Raw genomic sequence first — 25,315 nt, 5'->3', positions numbered from 1 at the left:
TGCAGGGGTGCCCTGGGTTGGTGGTCCAGGACCAATCTAAATTATTTCTGGTCAATGTAATAGGCAAAACCAGTGCTGGTGGCTGCCAACCATAAAATATGTGGACAAACAGAAGCAAATCTTGTTCCTCACCATATAATGGAACCCAAAGATGACATATAAACACAATGTTTGATTTAATATTTCAAAATTTCTCACAAAGATTTTTTGGTCCTAGCGGTGCCGTGAATAAAATTCTGATACTCTAGGGTGCCATGATTCCAAAAAGTTTGGGAACCACTGCTGTAGTGGTTGGAGTGCCCTGGAAAGGCTGTGGAAAGGGAGGAGGTGGAGCAGCTCAGTAGCCAGAAAGAGGATTATCTTCATTTTAACACTAGATGGCAGCTGCCCTGCTCCCAGTAAATTGACTAGCTCCTCTCAAATCAAATGTCCTTCTGACACCTATGAGTACAATTGCGGATTTGTTTGGGACTTTATGTTGCACTGTATAGCCATATATACATCTGTACTAAAGTGCCTAGAAAGGTCTCGCTACTTATATTTATCTGTTGACCTATTCAGATGTTTGGCGACATCTAGAGATGTGTACTCTAGGATGCATCTAGTGAATTAAAATTAGGTTTACCCCTATGCAATTTAACCGCGTCTATATACATAATGCTGCCTCTAAAGCATAAGCTGGTGTTCATAAGCCAGTGCTCTGTGCTCGCCCCCCAGGTCGGTTATTGTTTGACAGGCAGCAGTCCCAGGTCAGACCGAGACGGTAGCGTCTAGTTTCTCTTCGTGCTAAGGACCATTCCCATAATCCCCTGGGTCCACGTCACAATCTATTTGGAATAGTAAAGTGTGGCGAGCGAAGAGGAGCGGAGCGAGACACCGAGGGGTTGATTTATTAAGCTTGGTGAAGTGATAAAGTGGAAGGTGATAACGCTCCAGCCATTCAGCTCCTAACTGTCATTTTTCAAACCCAGCCTGTGACATGGCAGTAAGGATCTGATTGGCTGGTCCTTTATCACCTTCCACTTTATCACTTCACCAAGCTTAATAAATCTGCCCCCGATGCGTGGCGAGCGTCCAACACTGCATAGAAAAAAACCAAACCCCCAAACGAACGGAGAACGAAGCAGACATTCAGGAGCTGTAAGGGCGGAAGTTCTCTACTGCCCTCTCGTTTTGTCACGTCGTCCAGGTCCTTAGCACGAAGAGAACATAGACACAACCAGACATAGACGCGGACGCCAATCTAACTGCGACCACGTAGCGTGACATACCAGCAGCGACACCGACGTCAGAGTAACGCGGAAGCCGTGTTAGCTGCCCAGCGGTGTGCCTGCTGCTTCGTGTGAGATTAGGCATCAGGCATTGGTTGGCTGCCCTGCAGGGGTCCTGGCTCCGGCGTGCTGCTGCATCTGCTGCGTCCATACACACGTGTGAGCTTCCGCCTGAGAGAGTGATCTCCGGATCAGTGTAAGCGGTGATGGGCGGCCTGGAGCAGAAGAAGGTATTTATAACTCAGCCCTGTGTGTATTTGTGTGCTGCGGGGGAGACTGTCCGTATGTATACACAGGTTAAGGTTTAGAAAATGGGGTACGTGATACAGTTATATACAGTAGGCTTACCATACACCCCACTTTAAACCGAGACGCTCATGAATTACACAGGTTCTGTGGCTGATTAAAACCAGTGGCAATTCAGGCTTGTCACAGAACCTGTGTAATTTATGAGGGTACTGGTTTAAAGACATAGTATGCAAGGGAAGCGGTTACAAAACTGACTAGTGGTGAAATACTGACACCGGATTCCCGGCCCCACAGACTTTTCTCCCTCTATGGGTGTCGTAGACGCCCATAGAGGGAGAATGTAACCTGTGGCGAGCACGCAAGGGGCTTGCTAGCGCTTGCCCCACTCCAGGCACACCGGTGGGCAGGATCCCGCTGTCAACATATTGATGGCCGGGATCCCGGCCACACAGATCTATCTATCTATCTTGGAAGTGGTAAACTGGCACTCTACCTTCTGCTGCTGTAAGTACCTGGGTGCCCTCTGCAGTGGTTGTGTACAGCGTTGAAAGAATCAGCGGCACTCCAAGGAGTTTTTAAAGCAAGTAAAATGTATTAAAGCGGTTACAAAGTCCACAACTGTATCCACCAACGTTTCAGGGCATGGCATACCGTTTTGCCAAGGCGGCAGTCGGACCAATAAAGCAAACAAGACAAAAAATGTATGCTTTTTTGGTTTTGTTTGCTTTATTGGTCCGACTGCCGCCTTGACAAAAGGGTATACCATGCCCTGAAACGGATACAGTTGTGGACTTTGTAACCGCTTTAATACATTTTACTTGCTTTAAAAATTCCTCGGAGTGCTGCTGATTGTTTCAACGCTGGTTAAGTTGTCTGGGAAATGTGAACTGTTAGGCCTGTTTCACAAGATCCGGCTTGTCCTGGGCGGCAAAAATCCCAGCTGGCTTTTTTGCCGGCTCCGCAAAACGAAGTAATACAGAACACCATGTGTCCTTTCGCACAGCCCGGCCCGGCCTCCGGCTTGCAGCCGGAAATATCCACTGAAAAGTCCAGCTGCAGTGCCGTCCAAACAACTCAGTGAATAACATTGTCCAATACTCCCTTTCTTACACACCGATTTGTCAGTGACAGCTGTGATCTTCTGCAGCTACACTCCGCCCCCAAACATGACAACAAGTGTACACGTGACAGCTGTGGAGGGGTTAGAAAAGATGGCAGAAATACTTATTGAGAGGCTAATAAGTTTAGTAGAGGACAGACCTGTTTTGTGGGATGAGACCCTAGAAATTTATAAGGATAAATTTATAATCACATCACAATAATACGTTTGCAATCCATGTGATAATGGTGCTCAGTCAGACAAACACTGTGAAATGCTGTTGCTGCACATGCCTACTTCATCCAGCTTTTTCAAAACCACGGCATTAAAACCAGCTGAAAGCCGTTGCATGTGAAAGGCACTGCCATTCCGGCAAAAAAAAAACAGTCACCTTTTGTCCGGCTTTTATCTGTCCGGCCAAAGCCTGTGTGTGAAACAGGCCTTAGGGATCCTCAAGGATCGGGTTGGCCACCCCGGAGGTTACATCTCCATATGTTTACCCTGCAGTTACACTCAGTACAGTGGTGTATTAGCAGCATGGGTAACAATCTGGGGTCTCAGAACTGGTACACGTAGTTCACAAACCTCAGTGATAGCCATGAAGCTATCATATAGGTCTGCTCAGCCGCCAGTCATAGCTGACAGTGTGGCAGGGTAGGCAATATAACGTACAGGTTCCACATACAGTGACATATACAGATAACCCGCGATTTGAAGGTGTCGGTAAATGAATAAAAGGTTCACCGTCGCTTTCCTTCCACTTCTACAAATGCAGTATCATTCCTCGTGTGCACGTGAAGGGAATTTAAAAAGAGACATATATAGTGAAGTACAGTTTATTCATAAAACAATTCATAACAATGACAAACTATAGCACATTATATATAAAGTGCATGTGTATATATAACAAAGAGTGTGGATCCTTAAGGGGCTGTAGATTCAGTGATTACCTGCTGGATGCAGGGCTGTTAACAAACAGTCCTAAAAGCGCGTGAATCTCCTAAGTTGGAACACCCGGGTATCGCAGACCACACGTGCAGATGTTCTCCTTGCCGGGCCGATAAGGGCGGGGGCATTGTCCTTCAGCCTCTGTGACTGCGGGGAATCAGAGGTATAACCGGGTTCTCCTGCAGCTATTCGGTTATACAGAGCACGGAAAATCCTCTCTGATCAACTCTTGTAAATATTCCCTTGAGCGCAGTCACCGAGGCTGAAGGACAATGCCCCCGTCCTTATCGGCCCGGCAAGGAGGACATCTGCACGTGTGGTCTGCGATACCCGAGTGTTCCAACTTAGGAGATTCACGCGCTTTTAGGACTGTTTAACAGCCCTGCATCCAGCCAGTAATCACTGAGTCTACAGCCCCTTAAGGATCCCCACTCTTTGAGATATAGATATATATATATATATATATATAACATGCATGCATGCACTTTATATATAATGTGCTAAAGTTTGTCACTGTTATGAATTGTTTTTATGATTAAACTGTACTTCAGTATATATGTCTCTTTTTAAATTCCCTTCACATTCACACGAGGATTGATACCGTATTTGTAGAAGTGGAAGGAAAGAGACGGTGAACCTTTTATTCATTTATTGACACCCTCGAAGTGCGGGTTATCTGTACATGTCACTGTATGTGGAAATTGTAATGTGGTGGAGGTTCCTAGACATAATACAGATTTACTTGCTGCTGGTGAGCGCACCTATCTACTTTCCTTCATCCCCTTTCCAATATAACGTACAGGGATTTGGTTGTGAAGCTGGGGAGAGAGTCATTTGTAAAATAGAGCTGCTCAAAAATTATTATTTTTTGTCTGGTAAGTTGTCAAAGGGCACCTGTGTCTTGTTATTGTCTGTGTTGAGCATGAAGACAGGGCACTTGATATTTATGTTTTTACTACCCTGGAAATGTGTAATGAATTAATATAAGTTTTATCTCCCCGTTTTCCCTAGTATGAGCGTGGCGCTGCCACCAACTACATCACAAGGAATAAGGCTCGAAAGAAGTTGCAGTTGAGCCTACCAGATTTCAGGTACAACTCCTGTAAAATACGTGTTCCCAATACTGTTGATGTGTATTCAAACTGCATTTTGTAATCATCAAGGAAGGAAGAAATATGCTTATTGCATAACATAAAATGAAATTGTTCACCTTGTACCATAACCTTCAGTCAGCGTTTTTATCAAGACCCCTCGCTATATTCTATAGAGGTTTTGTATCTTTGTGGTAATTTGTTCTATTGACAGAATTGACTTTTAATTGGATGGGGTGAGTGCTGAATGTAATGTAGAGATGAAAGAAAATGTAATTTGTTAGTGGTCTAATCTAGATGTAAATTAATAGTCCATGACACATCTGTTTGTGCTGAATTTGATAAATTCCAGAACTCCCATATATCCCTTTTATAGAGGAATCCTTGTCAATGGTTTTACTTTGAGGCATACTGTGGGGAATTCCGTTGCCGACGATTATCTTTCCTGGCTGAATCTGTGTGGCACCCGTCGCACTTTATTGCAGCAGGATCTCGCACAAAAGTGTTTGCTACTGCATAGGGTAGCAAGCACTTTTGTGTGAATCGGGCAGGTAAAGGGTGCGAGAAGGGCAACTGTTGCCAGCATTTAAATGCCACTGCAAAATTTGCACCCTTTGCCATCTGTTGAATTCCCCCCCATATTAACTGAATCCCATTTCTCTCTCATCCGCTAGGGGACACTGGAGATCTAGACAGCTGGGGTGTGAAGATTGCAGACCGGAGGTGGCACAATGAATTAATAAAAAAAATGTGCTCACAGCTGGCTCCTCCCCCTTCACGCCCTCCTATCCCTCCAGTTTGAAAAATTGTGCTAGGAGGGGGAAGCACAGAAAGGAACTCTTGCTCCACAAAAGCTCCCCCCCCCCCCCAAAAAAAATAAAAAATAAAAAAAATAAAGGAGGGTGCAGTCTAACTTTGACTGTGCTTTCAGAGTACATTTGATACTAAGATCTCGGTGGAAGGGATCAGCTTCTCAGTCAGAAGTTTCTTCTAACAGTGAGTAGCCAAGCAGCGGACGCAGCTCCTAGCGTGTATAATATATATCCCCCCGCCGGCGGGAGCCCGCAACATAGCAGGCGGCAAGGTAGTGGATGCACGGAAGGAAGCTCCGGAGCGGCACGGCTCGACTCGTGAGGTAGCCGAGTTGGCGCGCACAGATAGGCGCAGGGGAGCCAGGCAGCAGGTGAAGGGGAAAAATTTAAATTGTGGCCATCTTGTTTTCTTAGGCGTGCTGTTAGAGCGGCATTTCACAAGGAGGAGAGAGGTGAGGGAGGCGGAGTTATAAGACACTCCTTGCCCTGATCGTATTCTCTTCATAGCAGCCGCCATGTTCATTATTTTAGGTCTGTCCCTACATTTTCAGACATTAAGGCTTCTGTGTGGCGCTGGCTCTTAGATGTAGGCACTGCTGTTAGATGATCTTCTGAAATCTACATTATGGTATTAAAGATTTATATATTGTCTTCCAAGGGACGCAACTGACAGGTCCTGCGGAGGAGGGAGCATCAGAAGTATCAGCCCTGTCACCTCTCAAGCTGTCTTAACAGTTAGTGGCGTGGGGTTTGTAAACGTCTGGCTGGTTTAAAAAAAATTTTTTTTGCAAATTTTTTATTCTTTTTCCAGCTATGTGTCTAAAACAGTGGTTCTCAACCTCTGTCCTCAAGTGCCCCAACAGTTCATGTTTTCCAGGTCGCCTAGCAGCTGAACAGTTGCATTCATTGCTAACTGACACATTTTAAAAGACCCACAGGTGGAGCAAATTATTTCACTTGCAATCCTGTGAGGAGACCTGCAAAACATGAACTGTGGACCGAGGTTGAGAACCACTGGTATAAAAGACCTATTTTCATTGCTCCCCATATCCCTGCAGTCTTTCTCCATATATACTAATAGAGTGAAAGCACTGCTGTTTGGTGTGAGTGTTGGACATGGTGTCTCTAAAGCACCAACCAAGACCACAAAAATATGTTATGCATGTTCAAAATGTGAGAAAAAGAGCACAAGTGTTGGCAGCTCCGGGGTGTGCGACACATGTTTGGGAATGGACGCTTAAATGGGAGCAGTGGTCCATCCGGGTCATGGGAAAATGCTCTGGCGGATATCTCTAAAGAGATGGCAGAATCCCGTAAGCAACATTTAGAATGGGCTGCGGGTTTCTCAAAAACTATGGAAGAATTCCTCATTAGACTTACTCCACCCGCACAGGTGGAAAAGACTGTGCGCAAATCTGTAAAGAGACCTCTTCCTGTCCTGTCGGAAGAGGTAGATTAGGAGGAGAGAGAATCGTTTGAGATATTGGATGGTAGTCCTCAGGAGGAGGATCAGAGTTAAAGGGGATAGAATCCCTTATTGAGGTGGTTAAACAGGTACTTAATTTCAAAGAAGAGGAAATTAAGGAACCTGAGGTGTTTGCTCTGTTTGAATTACAGAAACTGGCAGCGGCAGAATTTGCGATTCCTCAGACACTCCAGGATCAGATGGGAGAAGCATGGAAGCAGCCGGATAGACTCTCTTCCAATTACCCAAAAAGTTCACAGTTAATGATCCCTTGCTTAAGAGAGTTATGTCCAAATGGGAAGTGATACTGATTGTGGATGCTTCTCTGGCTAGAGTGTCAAAGACAATCTTCTCAATACCGAATGTGACTACACTAAAGGATGTGTCAGAACGTAAGTTGGATACGGCCCTTAAATCCATCTTCGTGGCTGCAGGTGCATCACAGAGACCTACGATTGTAGGTGCATGGGTTAATAAGGCTATTGTCGCTTGGGCAGTGCAAATAGTTGGAGCTGTTGTGGAGGATAATAATCGTGAATAAATAGTTTGACTAGTGGAGCCTATCCGGGACTCGACCACTTCCATTTGTCAAGCTACAAAAGATTCTAGTAGGATATCATCACGCGTTTCAGCTTCGGCAATATCGGCCAGGCAGATTCTCTGGCTCAGAGATTGGCAAGTGGATTCGGATTCAAAAAAGGCAGCGTAAGCTATCCCCTTTGTGGGGGGAAGCATTGTTTGGTCCAGAATTGGACAAGTGGATTTCGCAGGCTGAAAATCCATGTTTCTGCCAACTACGTATCCTAGGACCACGCAACCGGTAAGAAGAAGCTTCTCTGGTCCGGTGGTTAATTCTTTTTGGACGCAGTCCTTTTCGTACCGGAAGAGGAGGTTTTGGTGGACAAGCACGTGGAAACAGGCAGAGGCCGTTCCCAGTCCACAGCCCGAAAGCAGGACTCCAAGCCTGCCGACAAGACTGTTGCATGACGGTCTCCCAGAATACCTTGGGTCATCCAAGGTGGGTGCACGGTTGATGGGGTTTCAGGAAGCCTGGGCCGAAACCTCCCCAGAAGTCTGGATCAACAACATTATTTCCCAAATGGATTTTCGAACCCGACCTCACAGGTTATTCTTTACTACAGGTCTTCCTCGGTGCACTCAAAGAGCGAGAGCATTAGACATGGCTATTCCAAAGTTACTTCTGACGGAAGTAATTGCACCAGTTCGAGGAACAGGGTTTTTTTTTTTTTTTTCAAATCTTTTTGTAGTACCAAAACCAGATTGGTCCGTAAGACCATTCCTCAATTTAAAGGTATTAAATCAATTCCTGACAGTTTACAGATTCAAGATGGAATCGATAGTCAGTCGTTGTGAGTCTGGAGCAACGGGAGTTCATGGTGTTGATGAACATAAAGGATGCGTACCTCCATGTCCCAATTTGGTCCCCACACCAAGCTTATTTAAGGTTTGCCGTGGACAAGGATCATTACCAATTCAGTTCTCTGCCATTCGGCCCCTCATAGGCCCGAGAATCTTCACAAAGATCATGGCAGTCATGATAGCGAAATTGAAATCGTTAGGAGTGACGATAATACCGTAGCTAGACGACCTTTTGACGACCCAGGACCTATTGATCAGGGGTGCTCGGATCACTCAGCAATTTCTAATTCAACACGGTTGGATTGTGAATATTAAAAAATTTACATCCGACACAGAGAATTCAATTCCTGGGTTTCATCTTGGACACAATACAATTGAGTGTTCCTTCTGGAGAACAAGATTCGAAACATCAAGGAGATGGTTCGACTGGTCTTACAGAATCAGACGGTATCGTTGCATCTCTGTGTATGGCTTCTGGGAAAGATGGTGGCTTCCTTCGAAGTGATCCAGTATGGCAGACTACATTCCAGACCTTTTCAATTAAATCTGATTGCCCAAGGGAGAAGAATTTGCTTGTCACCACAGGCCAGAACTTCGTTGATTTGGTAGTCTGTTCACAGGAACCTATCGAAGGGAAAAAGGTTTGGAATCTGGGATTGGATCATTTTGACGACACATGCCAGTCTCAGAGGATGTGGTGCAGTACTATTCAACCATCAATTTTAGGGGAGACGGTCACAGGACGAGAGCAGCTTGCCAATAAATGTGCTGGAACTACGAGCCATCTACAGTGCACTTCAAGCGGAGAGTCTAGTAAGAGCTCGACAATCGGACAGTGTGACAGCAGCGGCATACATAAATCGTCAGGGAGGAACAAAGAGCCACTTGGCCTTAAGGCCAAGGGAGGCCTAAGGGATGCTACAAAGATTCTGTCCTCGGCGGAAAGACACAGCTTAATCCTGTCGGCAACCTTCATTCCAGGAGGGACAATTGGGAGGCGGATTACCTCAGCCGGCAGGATAAGCACCCAGGAGAATGGAGTCTACACCCACAGGTCTTTGACGCAGTGGTGGGAAGGTGGGGTTTACCGCAGGTAGATCTCATGGCCTCTCTGAACAACCATCAGTTGCCGAGATATGTGGCCAGGACGCGGGATCCAGCAGCGGAAGCACTGGCAGTTCACTGGAATTACGTCCTGGTATACATATTCCCACCGTTTCCGTTGTTACCAAGTGTTAAAAAAGGTGAAACCGGACAGATCGTGGGTAATCTTGATAGCGCCAGTTTGACCTTGCAGAATTTGGTATACGGATCTGAAGAAATTTCTGGCGGACGTGCCTTGGAGACTACCACAGAGGGAGGATCTGCTGTCACAAGGCCCATTTCTGCATCCGGATCTGAACCGACTACGTTTGACGGCGTGGTTCTTGAAATCAGGATTTTAAGGGAGAAGGGTATCCCAAGATCAGCTATCCCTACCATGTTAGCTGCAAGGAAACCAGTCATGGCGGCAAACTACCAAAGGGTCTGGAAGAAATACATGGACTAGTGCCTGCCTAAGGGTTGGAATCCTACAGAATTCCGCTTTACTAGATTGCTGAGATTTCTCCAAGCAGGATTGGATGGTGGATTACGCTTGGGATCATTGAAGGTTCTAGTCTCAGGACGTTCAATTCTTTTCCAGCAAACGTTGACGTCCCTGCAGGAGGTTCAGACCTTTTTACAGGGAGTTTTGAGAATTCAACCACCTTTTTCGTCCACCCACGGCTCCGTGGGATATCAATTTAGTGTTGGAGTTTTTGAGATATTACCTTTTTGAACCTTTGTAACGGGCAGATCTCAAATATGTGTGTTGAGAAAACAGTCTTACTGTTGGCTTTAGCATCAGCACAAAGGGTCTCTGAATTGGGGGGCCCTGTCATGTTAAAGTCCCTTTCTTGTCTTTCTAAGGCAGAGTTTTTACCTAAGGTGGTATCTGGTTTTCTCATAAACCAACCAGTTGTTGTTGTTCCATCTTTCCAGGGGGTGTCAGATGGGGATTTTTCCTTGGGTGTGGTCACAGCTTTAAGAGTGTCCATACAGGCTACTGGTTGCCTTAGGACAACAGACGCTTTGTTTGTTCTGTATGATGGCCCTAGGATAGGTTGGCCAGCTTCAAAACAAACATTGGCTAGATGGATAAGACTAACCATCAAGCAGGCATATATCTCAAACGGTAAGAGAGTTCAGTTTCGGGTGGATGCTCATACCACCAGATCTATGGGGGCTTCTGGGCTGCGGCTAGAGGAGCTTCTACGGCCCAACTTTGTAGAGCTGTAATGTGGTCATCAGCACACACGTTCACTCGCTTTTACAAATTTGACACTTTTGCTTCTAGAGATTCAAATTTTTGTTGTTTGGTTCTACAGGCTTCGGACAGCACTCCTGCCCATGGGAATATCTTTGGGTCGTCCTCAGCTGTCTAGATCTCCAGTGTCCCCTAGTGGATGATAGAGAAAAGAGGATTTTGGTACTTACCGATAAATCCATTTCTCTGAATCCACTCGGGGTCACTGGACGCCCACCTCGGTGTTGTCAGCCTGCATGATCTTGTTACATTGGGTCACACAAGGTAGTTACTATTTTTCTTAGTAGTTCTTGGTTGCTGTTTGACATTGTGATATGTTTTAGTTCCTTCCCATAAGGCGTGAGTTTTTCATGTTCCCTCTTCTCTCCGTCAAATTTTTCAAACTGGAGGAATAGGGGGCGTGAAGGGGTAAGAGCCAGCTGTGAACAAATTTTTTATTTATTTTTTTCATTAATTTATTGTGCCACCTCCGGTCTGCAAACTTCACACCCAAGCTGTCTAGCTCTCCATTGTCCCCAAGTGGATTCAGAGAAATGGATTTATCGGTAAGTACCAAAATCCTATTTTTTTGCTGCAGTGTTGGACAGAAAGCGTGTTGTGCAATTTACTGCTTTAAATAAACTGATGCATTTTACTTTGTCTCCTTAGACGCCTTTGTATCTTAAAAGGTATCTATCCTCATGAGCCCAAGCACAAGAAAAAAGTGAATAAGGGGTCCACAGCTCCCCGGACTTTCTATCTCTTAAAGGATATAAAGTTTCTGCTTCATGAGCCTATTGTGGGAAAATTCAGAGAGTACAAGGTCTGTTCTGTGTCCTATTTCTATGCTCCATATAAAAGTAGCCATCTAGAACAAGTTCATGTTTCTAACCTTAAGCATTTTTCTAACCTTATAATATGTAACTGTATTGTCATTCCGTGCCCAACTCTAGATACTAAACCTAATGTACTACACAGTATGTGCTGTCTTTAGACATTTTCCTTTACATGCTCATACATCCAGTAGTAAAAGCACTTGGTATGGGCTAAGGACTGCAAAGGGTATGGACTGCAAAGGTTTGAACCGATTCTTGGATTTAACAGCTATTTGTTGGTAGAGATTTGAATGAGGTGGAGTGTTCAGTTAGTAGACCGCATCATGTTAATTTAGTGTTCCCCCTGAGATTGTGTGTGGGCAGAGCATATATGTGCGGGGCTAGTAGTGTGCTCATAGAGGCGAGCGCCCAGTATCCTTTATGGACTATGAGAAAAGGATTAACCGGTAGGTAATTAAAATCCTCTTTTCTCTCTCATCCGTAAGGGATATTGGGGGAAACTAGTACGATGGGGTATAGACGGGGTCCAAAGGAGCCAGTGTACTTAAAATTTCTTCAACTGGGTGTGTTGGCTCCTCCCCTCCATGGCCCCTCCCACAGGCAGTTTAGAAAGAAAGTGCCCTCAGGAGAGGATGCCCTCAGGAGATGATGCACTTCTCTGCAGCTCCAGGGAGTTTTCTTCAATTTCATTTCAAACTTATTTTTTTCGGTATTCTGTCTGGGCAACCGCATACCTGCGCTGTGGGAGTTAGGTGGGGGACGGTCACTGGCCTTGCGAGGTGCAGAGCCGCTTCCCCGCTGCAGGACCACCGTCCTGGGGGGCTGTTTGTTCAGCGGAGTACTGCGCCTTGGCTGTCACAGCCGCAGCATGCCACACACCCCTAACGCTGCCTGAAGGTGACATCGGTGGTGAGCACACACCGTCCCCAGTTCAAAGTGCGGCTGACGACGGGTGCGGCGTATGGGACCCTCCCTGGGGGGTCCCGCTAGGATCCCCCGTGTGTACATTGGCACAAAACTGCTCAACTAAGCACTTGTGGGAGATTTTAAGCTATTTAGAGACTTTGCCAGTATAAATAATATGTACAGCTCCAGCGCATTGGAGGGGTGGAGCTTCCTCAGAGCAGGACCAGCTGTGTTTTGGCACCTTCCTCTGCTTACCAGCAGCCATTAACAGCACACACTCGGTGCTTCCTGCCTCACAAGACACGCTGGAAACTGGTACAGGGTGTAGCTAAGGGGGAGAGCCGCTTGTGTACACTATTCTGAGCCTATTTAGGACTGCATTTTGTTAGTGTTACTGTGATTTACAGAGCTGACAGTCTCACTGGGACTGTGCAGCTCAGGGTGTGCTGGTATCATCCCTCTCTCTGTGTCTCCTCTCACATACAGTAGGACAGGCTTGCATTATAACTGTCTGTGTGTATGTTTTTGTACTTACTGCGAAATATGGGTAAGCACAAGCTGTGCAGTATCTGTCACACCAGATGCTCTCCATTATTAAATGAGTCTGTTTCCTGTGAGCGGTGCAGTCAATCTTCACAAATTAGTGAAGAGGTTGGGGAAGAGGGTACAGAGCCCTACTGATTAGGGTCTCTTAAAACTATGATGTCAGATATGTCATCCCAGCTCACTGATAATGTGAAGAAAACTCAGCTGCTGCAACAAGCTGTTGCAGATTTAGCTGTTAGGGCTGATGCGCAGCCCCCTCTCTCGTGCAGGTCCCTAGAAGCATAGTTTACCTGCTCTGCTCTCTGATACAGATGATGATTTACAAGATGATGGGGATGACCTGGATCCCGTTAGTGGGGATCCTGATTCTACTCAGGGTATTGAACCCCTCATTTTGGCTATAAGGGATGTGTTACGGCTCCCTCTAGAGGACGCTGCTTCACAGCAGTCGTTTTTCTTTATACAAAACAAGCCCAATGTCCCTTTCCCTGAATCTCCAGAGTTAGATGACTTATTCAAACAGGCCTGGAAAAATCCAGACAAAAAATTCCAAGTGTTCAAAAAGTTTTTGTGCACTTTCCCATTTGCTCCTCAAGGTAGAAAATTTTGGAGGATCCCCCTGGGGTGGATGTCTCAATCTCTCGCCTGTCTAAGAAGGCGGTGCTGCCTGCCCTGGGCTTCTTTACTACGAAGGATCCTGGGGATAGAAAGATAGACTACCCTAAAATCTATTTACACTGCAGCCGGCCTTTCACAAAGACCGGTCATTGCCGGTTGCTGGATGACCCATGCCATTCATTCTTGGGCCACACAAATTCAGGGGGGCCTCTTTGGGGATATGCCCTTAGTTACCATGGTAACCTTCCTGAAGCACATTCATGACCCTACCCGTGTCCTCTGTGATTTCCTCAAGGAGATGGGCAACATAAATGCTCGGATGGCGGTGTTGGCGCGCAGGGCTTTGTGGTTGCGTCAGTAGATTGCGGATGCAGAAGCCAAACGTAACGTGGAGTCCCTCCCCTTTTCTGGGGAATGGCTTTTTGGGGTTGAGTTGGATGCATGGATTTCCAAGGTTACTGCTGGGAAATCCACGTTTCTTTCCTGTGGGGCTCCGCCGGCGAGACGTTCCAACCCGGGACCTTTTCGGTCTCGCACATTTCGATAGAAGGCCAGAGGTGCCTCCAATGCGGCTAGAGGCACCAGAGGTAAGTCCAGAAAACCTGCAAGTACTAGTTCTCAGGAAACATCCACTAGTTCTGCTTCCACTAAAGCCTCAGGTTACAAGCTGGAGTTCGACAGTACCCCCCGCCCCCTGGACTCCGGGTCCAAGGGATCAATGTGGTCCCTTATCTGGACGATCTTCTGATAGAGGCAAGATCCAGGGAGATTTTGTTGCTCCATATCGACCGCACCATCCGTCTTCTGTCCGACCATGGGTGGATCCTCAATTTACAGAAGTCCCACCTGGAGCCAACTCAGGCTCTAGTTTCTGGGGATGTTGCTGGATACTGTGCCCCAGAAGGTGTTTCTACCAGAGGACAAGCCGACAACACTTCAGGAGATGGTCCGCATGGTGCTCCGCCCTACTTGAGTGTCCGTACATCTCTGCATAAGATTGTTGGGAAAGATGGTTGCCTCCTACGAGGCAATCCAGTATGGGAGGTTCCATGCCAGAACGTGTCAGTTGGATCTCCTGAGCAAGTGGTCCGGATCACATCTCCAGATGCACTGGATGATTCAGCTGTCACCTCAGGCCAGGATTTCCCTCCTGTGGTGGCTACAGTCCTCCAATCTCCTGGAGGGCAGGAGTTTTGGAATGCAGGATTGGACCCTCCTCACGACGGATGCGAGTCTGAGAGGATGGGGAGCTGTCACCCAAGGGGCGCAGTTCTAGGACAGGTGGTCAGCCCACGAAAGCCTCCTTCCAATCAACATTCTGGAGCTTCGGGCGATCTACAATGCTCTACTTCAAGCCTCTAATCTGCTCAAGGATCATGCTATCCTGGTACAGTCGGACAACACCATGGTGGTGGCATAAATCAATTGACAAGGTGGGACAAAAAGCAGAGCCTGCATGCGAGAGGTGTCAGAGATACTCCTCTGGGCGGAAAGAAATGCAAGAGCCATATCAGCAATCTTCATTCCGGGTGTGGATAACTGGGAGGCGGACTTCCTGAGTCATCACGATCTCCACCCGGGGGAGTGGGGACTCCACCATCTGGTGTTCCAGCAGATCATTGACCGGTGGGATTGCCAACAAATAGCCATGAAGGCTTCTCGTCTCAACAAGAAATTTCCCTGGTATTGCTCGTGGACCAGGGACCTTCAGGCGAGGGCAGCGTACGCACTGGCGTCGCCTTGGCCATACCGGCTGGTCTACCGGTTTCCTCCGATCCCATTGCTCCCAAGAGTGCTAAAGCAACTCAGGAATCAAGGTGTACAGGCAATTCTAATTGCCCCGGATTGGCCTCGGATGGGGTGGTATGCAGATCTTCTGTACATGTCCGTCCAAGACCCTTGGCCTCTCCCACTCAGGAGCGATCTTCTACAACAAAGGCCGTTCGTCTACCCAGACTTACGGCGTCTTCGTTTGACGGCATGGAGGTTGAGCGGAACATTCTAGCTCACAAGGGCCTTTCCAAAAAGGTTATTGCAACCATGGTTCAGGCCAGTAAACCTGTGACGTCAAAACACTCATTATATCTGGAGGAGAGATGTCTCTGGTGCGAGGAACGCACGTATCCGCCTGCAGGGTTTCACTTGGGACGTTTCCTACGTTTTCTGCAGGCTGGTGTGCATAAGGGCTTACGTCCTAGGGATTACTACCTATTGTGGTTCCATCCAGTTCTGATGCTTCTGCTCCTCCGGAGGCTTTGGATGCTGTGTGTGCCTTGAAGATATGTCAAGCGTACAGCTCGGGTCAGAAAGAACGATTTCTTTTTTGTGCTCTATGATGCGCAGAAAAAGGGTTGCACTGCTTCAAAGCAGTCCATTTCTCGTTGGATCAGGCTTACTATCCAATAGGCCTATGTGTTGGCAGCATTACCTGTTCCTAATTATCTAAAGGCCCACTCAACTAGATCAGTGGGCTCTTCCTGGGTGGCTGCCCTTGGAGTCTCAGCCTTGCAACTATTGTCGAGCTGCTACCTGGTCGGGGAAGAACACTTTTTTGTGAAGTTCTACAAATTTGATACCCTGGCCAAAGAGGATACCCAGTTTGGGCAGGCGGCGCTGCAGCAGTCTCCGCACATTTCCGCCCATTCTGAAAGTTTGGGACGTCCCCATTGTACTAGTTTCCCCCAATATCCCTTATGGATGCTAGAGAAAATCTGATTTCTCTAACGTCCTAGTGGATGCTGGGGACTCTGTCAGGACCATGGGGAATAGCGGCTCCGCAGGAGACGGCACAAAAAGTAAGCTTTTAGGATCACATGGTGTGTACTGGCTCCTCCCCCTATGACCCTCCTCCAAGCCTCAGTTAGGTTTTTGTGCCCGTCCGAGCAGGGTGCAATCTAGGTGGCTCTCTTAAAGAGTTGCTTAGAAAAAGTTTTTAGGTTCTTTATTTTCAGTGAGTCCTGCTGGCAACAGGCTCACTGCATCGAGGGACTTAGGGGAGAGAAGTGAACTCACCTGCGTGCAGGATGGATTGGCTTCTTAGGCTACTGGACACCATTAGCTCCAGAGGGAGTCGGAACACAGGTCTCGCCCTGGGGTTCGTCCCGGAGCCGCGCCGCCGACCCCCCTTGCAGATGCTGAAGATTGAAGAGGTCCGGAACCAGGCGGCAGAAGACTTTCAGTCTTCATCAGGTAGCGCACAGCACTGCAGCTGTGCGCCATTGTTGTCAGCACACTTCACACAGCGGTCACGGAGGGTGCAGGGCGCGGGGGGGGGCGCCCTGGGCAGCAATGTATAATACCTGTATGGCGAAAAATACATCACATATAGCCCTTGAGGCTATATGGATGTATTTAACCCCTGCCAGATATCACAGACTCCGGAGAAGAAGCCCGCCGAAAAGGGGGCGGGGCCTATTCTCCTCAGCACACAGCGCCATTTTCCCTCACAGAAATGCTGGTGGGAAGGCTCCCATGCTCTCCCCTGCACTGCACTACAGAAACAGGGTTAAAACAGAGAGGGGGGGCACTGATTTGGCGATATGAATATATATTAAAATGCTATAAGGGAGGAACACTTATATAAAGGTTGTCCCTGTATAATTATAGCGTTTTGGTGTGTGCTGGCAAACTCTCCCTCTGTCTCCCCAAAGGGCTAGTGGGTCCTGTCCTCTATCAGAGCATTCCCTATGTGTGTGCTGTATGTCGGTACGTGTGTGTCGACATGTATGAGGAAAATGTTGGTGAGGAGGCGGAGCAAATTGCCTGTAATGGTGATGTCACTCTCTAGGGAGTCGACACCGGAATGGATGGCTTAATTATGGAATTACGTGATAATGTCAACACGCTGCAAGCCGGTTGACGACATGAGACGGCCGGCGAACAAATTAGTACCTGTCCAGGCGTCTCAAACACCGTCAGGGGCTGTAAAACGCCCATTTACCTCAGTCGGTCGACACAGACCCAGACACGGACACTGATTTCAGTGTCGACGGTGAAGAAACAAACGTATTTTCCTTTAGGGCCACACGTTAAGGGCAATGAAGGAGGTGTTACATATTTCTGATACTACAAGTACCACAAAAAAGGGTATTATGTGGGATGTGAAAAAACTACCTGTAGTTTTTCCTGAATCAGATAAATTAAATGAAGTGTGTGAGATGCGTGGGTTTCCCCCGATAGAAAATTATTGGCGGTATACCCTTTCCCGCCAGAAGTTAGGGCGCGTTGGGAAACACCCCTTAGGGTGGATAAGGCGCTCACATGCTTATCAGAACAAGTGGCGGTACCATCTACAGATAGGGCCGTACTTAAGGAGCCAGCTGATAGGAGGCTGGAAAATATCCTAAAAAGTATACACACACATGCTGGTGTTATACTGCGACCAGCGATCGCCTCAGCCTGGATGTGCAGAGCTGAGGTGGCTTGGTCGGATTCCCTGACTAAAAATATTGATACCCTTGACAGGGACAGTATTTTATTGACTATAAGAGCATTTAAAGGATGCATTTCTATATATGCGAGATGCGCAGAGGGATATTTGCACTCTGGCATCAAGAGTAAATGCGATGTCCATATCTGCAAGAAGATGTTTATGGACACGACAGTGGTCAGGTGATGCAGATTCCAAACGGCACAAAGATGTATTGCCGTATAAAGGGGAGGAATTATTTGGGGTCGGTCCATGGGACCTGGTGGCCACGGCAACTGCTGGAAAATCCACCGTTTTTTACCCTAAGTCACATCTCTGCAGAAAAAGACACCGTCTTTTCAGCCTCAGTCCTTTCGTCCCTATAAGAGTCATATCTGCCCAGGGATAGAGGAAAGGGAAGAAGACTGCAGCAGGCAGCCCATTCCCAGGAACAGAAGCCCTCCACCGCTTCTACCAAGTTCTCAGCATGACGCTGGGACCGTACAGGACCCCTGGATCCTACAAGTAGTATCCAAGGGGTACAGATTGGAATGTCGAGACGTTTCCCCCTCGCAGGTTCCTGTAGTCTGCTGTACCAATGTCTCCCTCCGACAGGGAGGCAGTATTGAAAACAATTCACAAGCTGTATTCCCAGCAGGTGATAATAAAATTACCCCTCCTACAACAAGGAAAGGGGTATTATTCCACACTATATGGTGGTACTGAAGCCAGAAGGCTAGGTGAGACCTATTCTAAATCTGAAATATTTGAACACTTACAAAGGTTCAAATCCAGATGCAGTCACTCAGAGCAGTGATAGCGAACCGGGAAGAAGGGGACTATATGGTGTCCCGGGACATCAGGGATGCTTACCTCCATGTCCCAAAATTTGCTTTTCTCACCAAGGGTACCTCAGGTTCGTGGTACAGAACTGTCACTATCAGTTTCAGACGATGCCGTTGGATTGTCCAAGGCACCCCGGGTCCTTACCAAGGTAATGACCGAAATGAGGATTCGTCTTCAAAGAAAATGGACGACCTCCTGATAAGAACAAGGTCCAGAGAACAGTTGGAGGTCGGAGTAGCACTATCTCAAGTAGTTCTACGACAGCACGGGTGGATTCTAAATATTCCAAAACCGCAGTTGTTCCGACGACACGTCTGCTGGTCCTAGGGATGATTCTGGACACAGTCCAGAAAAAAGGTGTTTCTCCCAGAGGAGAAAGCCAGGGAGTTATCCGAGCTAATCGGGATCCTCCTAAAACCAGGAAAAGTGTCAGTGCATCATTGCACAAGAGTCCTGGTAAAAATGGTGGCTTATTACGAAGCGATTCCATTTGGCAGATTTCATGCAAGAACTCTTCAGTGGGATCTGCTGGACAAATGGTCCGGATCGCATCTTCAGATGCATCAGCGGATAACCCTATATCCAAGGACAAGGGTGTCTCTCCTGTGGTGATTACAGAGTGCTCATCTTCTAGAGGGCCGCAGATTCGGCATTCAGGATTGGATGCTGGTGACCACGGAGGCCAGCCTGAGAGGCTGGGGAGCAGTCACACAGGGAAAAAATTTCCAGGGAGTGTGATCAAGTCTGGAGAATTCTCTCCACATAAATATACTGGAGCTAAGAGCAAATTTATAATGCTCTAAGCTTAGCAAGACCTCTGCTTCAAGGTCAGCCGGTATTGATCCAGTGGGATAACATCACGGCAGTCGCCCACGTAAACAGAAAGGGCGGCACAAGAAGCAGGAGGGCAGTGGCAAAACTGCAAGGATTTTTCGCTAGGCGGAAAATCGTGATAGCACTGTCAGCAGTGTTCATTCCGGGAGTGGACGACTGGGAAGCAGACTTCCTCAGCAGGCACGACCTCCACCCGGGAGAGTGGGAACTTCATCGGGAAGTTTTCCGCATGATTGTGAACCGTTGGGAAAGACCAAAGGTGGACATGATGGCGTCCCGCCCGAACAAAAAACGGGACAGGTATTGCGCCAGGTCACGAGACCTTCAGGCGATAGCTGTGGACGTCCTGGTAACACCGTGGGTGTAACAGTCGGTGTATGTGTTCCCTCCTCTGCTTCTCATAACCAAGGTATTGAGAATTATAAGACGTAGAGGAGTAAGAAATATACTCGTGGCTCCGGATTGGCCAAGAGGGACTTGGTACCCGGAACTTCAAGAGATGCTCACAGAGGACTAATGGCCTCGGGAGCTAAGAAGGGACTTGCTTCAGCAAGTACCATGTCTGTTCCAAGACTTACCGCGGCTGCGTTTGACGGCATGGCGGTTGAACGCCGGATCCTAAGGGAAAAGGCATTTCGGAAGAGGTCATACCTACCCTGGTCAAAGCCAGGAAGGAGGTGACCGCACAACGTTATCACCACATGTGGTGAAAATATGTTGCGTGGGTGAGGCCAGGAAGGCCCCACGAAGAAATTTCAACTAGGTCGATTTCTGCACTTCCTGAAAACAGGAGTGTCTATGAGCCTCAAATTGGGGTTCATTAAGGTTCAAGTTTCGGCCCTGTAGATTTTCTTCCAGAAAGAATTGGCTTCGGTTCCTGAAGTCCAGAAGTTTGTCAAGGGAGTATTGCATATACAGCCCCTTTTGTGCCTCCAGTGGCACCGTGGGATCTCAACGTAGTGTTGGGATTCCTCAAATCATATTGGTTTGAACCGCTCAAATCTGTGGATTTGAAATATCTCACATGGAAAGTGACCATGCTGTTGGCCCTGGCCTCGGCCAGGCGATTGTCAGAATTGGCGGCTTTGTCTTACAAAAGCCCATATTTAATTTTCCATTCGGACAGGGCAGAACTGCGGACTTGTCCCCAGTTTCTTCCTAAGGTGGTGTCAGCGTTTCACCTGAAACAACCTATTGTGGTGCCTGCGGCTACTAGGGACTTGGAGGACTCCAAGTTGCTAGACGTTGTCAGGGCCCTGAAAATATATATATATATAATTCCAGGATGGCTGGAGTCAGAAAGTCTGACTTGCTGTTTATATTGTATGCACCCAAAAAGCTGGGTGCTCCTGCTTCTAAGCAGACTATTGCTCGTTGGATTTGTAGTACAATTCAGCTTGCACATTCTGTGACAGGCCTGCCACAGCCAAAATCTGTAAATGCCCATTCCACAAGGAAGGTGGGCTCATCTTGGGCGGCTGCCCGAGGGGTCTCGGCTTTACAACTTTGCCGAGCAGCTACGTGGTCAGGGGGGAACACGTTTGTAAAATTCTACAAATTTGATACCCTGGCTGAGGAGGACCTGGAGTTTCTCTCATTCGGTGCTGCAGAGTCATCCGCACTCTCCCGCCCGTTTGGGAGTTTTGGTATAATCCCCATGGTCCTGACGGAGTCCCCAGCATCCACTAGGACGTTAGAGAAAATAAGATTTTACTTACCGATAAATCTATTTCTCGTAGTCCGTAGTGGATGCTGGGCGCCCATCCCAAGTGCGGATTGTCTGCATTACTTGTACATAATTGTTACAAAAATCGGGTTGTTATTGTTGTGGGCCATCTTTTCAGAGGCTCCTTCGTTGTTATCATACTGTTAACTGGGTTCAAATCACAGGTTGTACGGTGTGATTGGTGTGGCTGGTATGAGTCTTACCCGGGATTCAAGATCCTTCCTTATTGTGTACGCTCGTCCGGGCACAGTACCTAACTGAGGCTTGGAGGAGGGTCATAGGGGGAGGAGCCAGTACACACCATGTGATCCTAAAAGCTTACTTTTTGTGCCCTGTCTCCTGCGGAGCCGCTATTCCCCATGGTCCTGACGGAGTCCCCAGCATCCACTACGGACTACGAGAAATAGATTTATCGGTAAGTAAAATCTTATTTTTAATTACCTACTGGTAAATGCTTTTCTCATAGTCCATAAGGGATATTGGGCGCCCGCCTCAGTGTGTGGACTTTTCCGCAGGTTCTTGTTCTATAGTTACCTGTTCAGCTGTTCATGTTATCAGCCGTTGCTGGTCGTTGTATGTTAGTGGTGTGTAAATCTCACCACCCTTTCTGTTATGTTCCTTCTCTCATATATGTCCTTTCTCCTTCGGGCACGTTTTTACCTATAACTGTCTGTGGGAGGGGGCATAGAGGGGCGGAGCTAGCACACCCAGTTGAAGAAATTTTAAATTGCACTGGCTCCTTTGGACCCCGTCTATACCCCATCTTACTAGTTTCCCCCAGTATCCCTTATGGACTACGAGAAAAGGCTTTACCGGTAGGTATTAAAATCCTGTTTTGTCTATGATCCATAAGGGATACTGGGGACACTTAGTACGATGGGAACGTCCCAAAGTTCCCAGAATGGGTGGGAACAAGCTGAGACGCCTGTAGCACCGAATGTCCAAACTGGACATCCTTTGTAGCCAGTGTAGCAAACCTGTAGAACTTTTGAAACATGTTTGTCCCTGACCAGGTAGCGGGCCAGCAAAGTTGCAAGGCCGAGACACCACGGGCAGCTGCCCAGGAAGAACCCAAAGACCTGGTAGAGTGGGCCTTGACAGACCGAGGAATAGGCAAGTCCGCCGAAGCGTAGGCCTGTTGAATAGTAAGCCTAATCCAACGGTCAATAGACTGCTTTGAAGCAGGATGACCCTTTTTGTGAGCGTGATACAGCGCAAAGAGGAAATCTGATTTACGGACAGCAGCAGTCCTCTTGACGTAAATCCTCATGGCTTGCACCCCATCCAAGGACTCGGGAATTGAGGAAGTGGCCGAAGCCCCCGGAACCACAATAGGCTGATTTAGGTGGAATGCAGAAACCACATTAGGTAGGAACTGTTGTCGAGTCCTGAGTTTCGCTCTGTCCTCATGAAAGACCAGGTAGGGACTCCTACAGGACAAGGCGCCAAGTTCTGAAACGCGTCTGATGGAAGCCAAGAAGCGTGACCTTTTTTCACGAAAGGTAGATTCAAACCAAGAGGACTGTAGAAAGGTCAGAACCACTTGTAGATCCCAAATTGCCATGGGTGGCACAAAAGGAGGCTGGATGTGAAGGACACCCTGCAGGAATGTCTGTACCTCAGGCAAAGCAGTCAATTTCTTCTGAAACAAAATGGACAAGGCCGAGATCTGAACTTTTATGGAGCACAACCTTAGGCCCATATCCACACTAGCCTGTAAGAAACGCAAAAAGCATCCCAGGTTGAAATCCGCAAGTGGATATTTTCGGCCCTTACACCAGGAGACGTATTGTTTCCAGATATGGTTGTAATGCTTCGACATGACGGCTTTCCTGGCTCGAATGTTGCTGAGCCGAGAGGCCATCAGATTGATCTGCGGATAGCCCCACGGATCTGTTATCAGATGAAATACCTGCGGGTGGAGACCCACTCTCCTGGGTGTAGGTTGTGATTACTTAGGAAGTCTGCCTCCCAGTTGTCTGTTCCTGGAATGAAAATGGCCGATACCGCCCTTGCATTCCTCTCAACCCAGAGGAGAATCTTGGTTACCTCCCACAAGCAGGCCCTGCTCTTCGTCCCTCCTTGTCGATTGATGTAAGCCACTGCCGTGGCATTGTCTGATTGAACTTGAATGGCTCGACCTTGGAGCAGATGAGAACCCTGTAGCAGAGCATTGTATATCTCTGAGTTCCAGTCTGTTTGTAGGAAGACAGGCTTCGATGCTTGACCACCTTTCCTGAAACTGTGCCCCTTGGATGACAGCTCCCCAGCCCCGAAGGCTCGCATCCGTGGTAAAGAGAATCCAATCCTGGATACCGAAGCTCCAAGAGGTTGGAGGGTTGCAACCACCACAGAAGAGAAATCCTGGCCTGCGGTGAGAGACGTATGACCCGGTGCATCTGCAGATGTGAACCCGACCACTTCTTTAGGAGATCCATTTGGAATGTCCTTGCATAGAATCTGCCAAATTGAATGGCCTCGAAGGAGGCCACCATCTTTCCCAACAGACTGGTGCAAAGATGTACCGAGACCCTGTTTGGCTGCAGAACTGCCCAAACCAACTACTGAAGTGCCTTCGCCTTGTCTACAGGAAGGAAGACCTTCTGTGCCACAGTGTCCAGGATCATTCTGAGGAACTGGAGACGCTGGGTTGGCTCCAGGTGGGATTTTTGAAAATTCAGAATCCAACCGTGGTGTGATAACAGGGATGTCGTGCGGCAGATGCTGTCCAGCAGTATTTCCTTTGATCTTGCTTTGATCAGCAGATCGTCCAGGTAGGGGACAATGTTAATCCTGAGTTGGTACATCATTCCCGCCATCACTTTGGATAGGCCGAAGGGTAGCGCCTGTATCTGGTAGTGTTCCTCCAACAGAGCAAATCAGAGGTAGGCCTGATGAGGCGGCCATATTGGAATATGGAGGTAAGCGTCCTTTATGTCTACCAAGAACTCCCCTTTCCTCCAGACCTGAGATCACTGCTCTCAGACTCCATTTTGAAGCAGAAATCCCGCAGATATGGGTTTAATGATTTGAGGTTCAAAATAGGCCTCACTGAACCGTCCGGTTTTGGTACCACAAAAAGGCTGGAATAGTATCCCTCGCCTTGCTACTGAAGTGGCACAGGAACAATGACCTGGGTCTGAGCTAACTTTTGAATGGCCTCCCGTAGCGTGAGGCGCAGGGTTTCTGAAGCCGGTAAACCCAACTTGAAAAACCTGTTAGGCAGAGAACTTTCGAACTCCAGTTTGTAGCCCTGGGAGATAAGGTCTTTTACCCAGGTATTCTGGCAGGAGCTGTTCCACATGGAGCTGAAGAATCTCAGACGAGCTCCCACCCTGAGATCCCCCTGGAGCGGAGAAGGGTTTTGAGGAGACAGAGCCGACGCTCTGGTCCTGAGACCCAGTGGTGGCAGGTTTACGTGACTTACCTCTGGAGCCTCGTGCCTCATTTGAGGTACCTCTTGCCTTACCCTTAAAGCGCGCTGTTCACAAGGACTGCAGTGAAGGCCCAGTGTAAGAACGTCTAGCCGGTGGAGCAGCATAGGGGAGGTACATGGACATTCCAGCAGTAGCCTTCAAAGTCCAGGTATCTAATTTACCTCCAAACAGCCAATCACCTGTGAAGGGCAAGGCTTCCACACTATAACCGCAACGCTCTGCGCGCGCTATGGTAGAGGTATGGCATTTATAACTCCAATTCCTTTGATGGTATCACAGAGGAAGCGGGCAGATTCTTGGATGTGCTGATTCAGCGTCACCATATCAGCCATGGACTTACCGCAGTGAGGCCCTCCGGAGTCCCCTGCTACAACATCAATAGATTTTAAGGTGGTCTCTCTTTTCCTGTCTGCGCGTTCCTTTAAGGCTCTAGCTCCTGGAAACAGCAGTACTGTCGTTTTTCTCTAACGTCCTAAGTGGATGCTGGGGACTCCGTCAGGACCATGGGGAATAGCGG

At 47.9% G+C, this 25,315-nt stretch overlaps 1 protein-coding gene across 2 annotated transcripts in view; it reads left to right on the top strand.

Moving 5' to 3' along the window:
• The first annotated feature begins 1,047 nt into the window (after positions 1-1,047).
• PES1 (pescadillo ribosomal biogenesis factor 1) overlaps positions 1,048-25,315 on the top strand; it is a 79,068-nt gene continuing 54,800 nt past the window's right edge. The window contains exons 1-3 of one of the 2 annotated variants that reach the window (XM_063913393.1): positions 1,048-1,501; positions 4,579-4,658; positions 11,311-11,464. In XM_063913393.1, coding sequence (XP_063769463.1) covers positions 1,478-1,501; positions 4,579-4,658; positions 11,311-11,464 — 258 coding nt within the window. In that variant the 5' untranslated portion in view covers positions 1,048-1,477. The remainder of the gene's footprint in view (positions 1,502-4,578; positions 4,659-11,310; positions 11,465-25,315) is intronic. The other variant, XM_063913392.1, reaches the window with a different exon arrangement.

Source organism: Pseudophryne corroboree, chromosome 1, assembly GCF_028390025.1.
Source record: "Pseudophryne corroboree isolate aPseCor3 chromosome 1, aPseCor3.hap2, whole genome shotgun sequence".
In the NCBI taxonomy this organism is placed as follows: domain Eukaryota; kingdom Metazoa; phylum Chordata; class Amphibia; order Anura; family Myobatrachidae; genus Pseudophryne; species Pseudophryne corroboree.
Note: the sequence above shows the minus strand (reverse complement) of the source record. Positions and strands in the feature narration are given on the sequence as shown.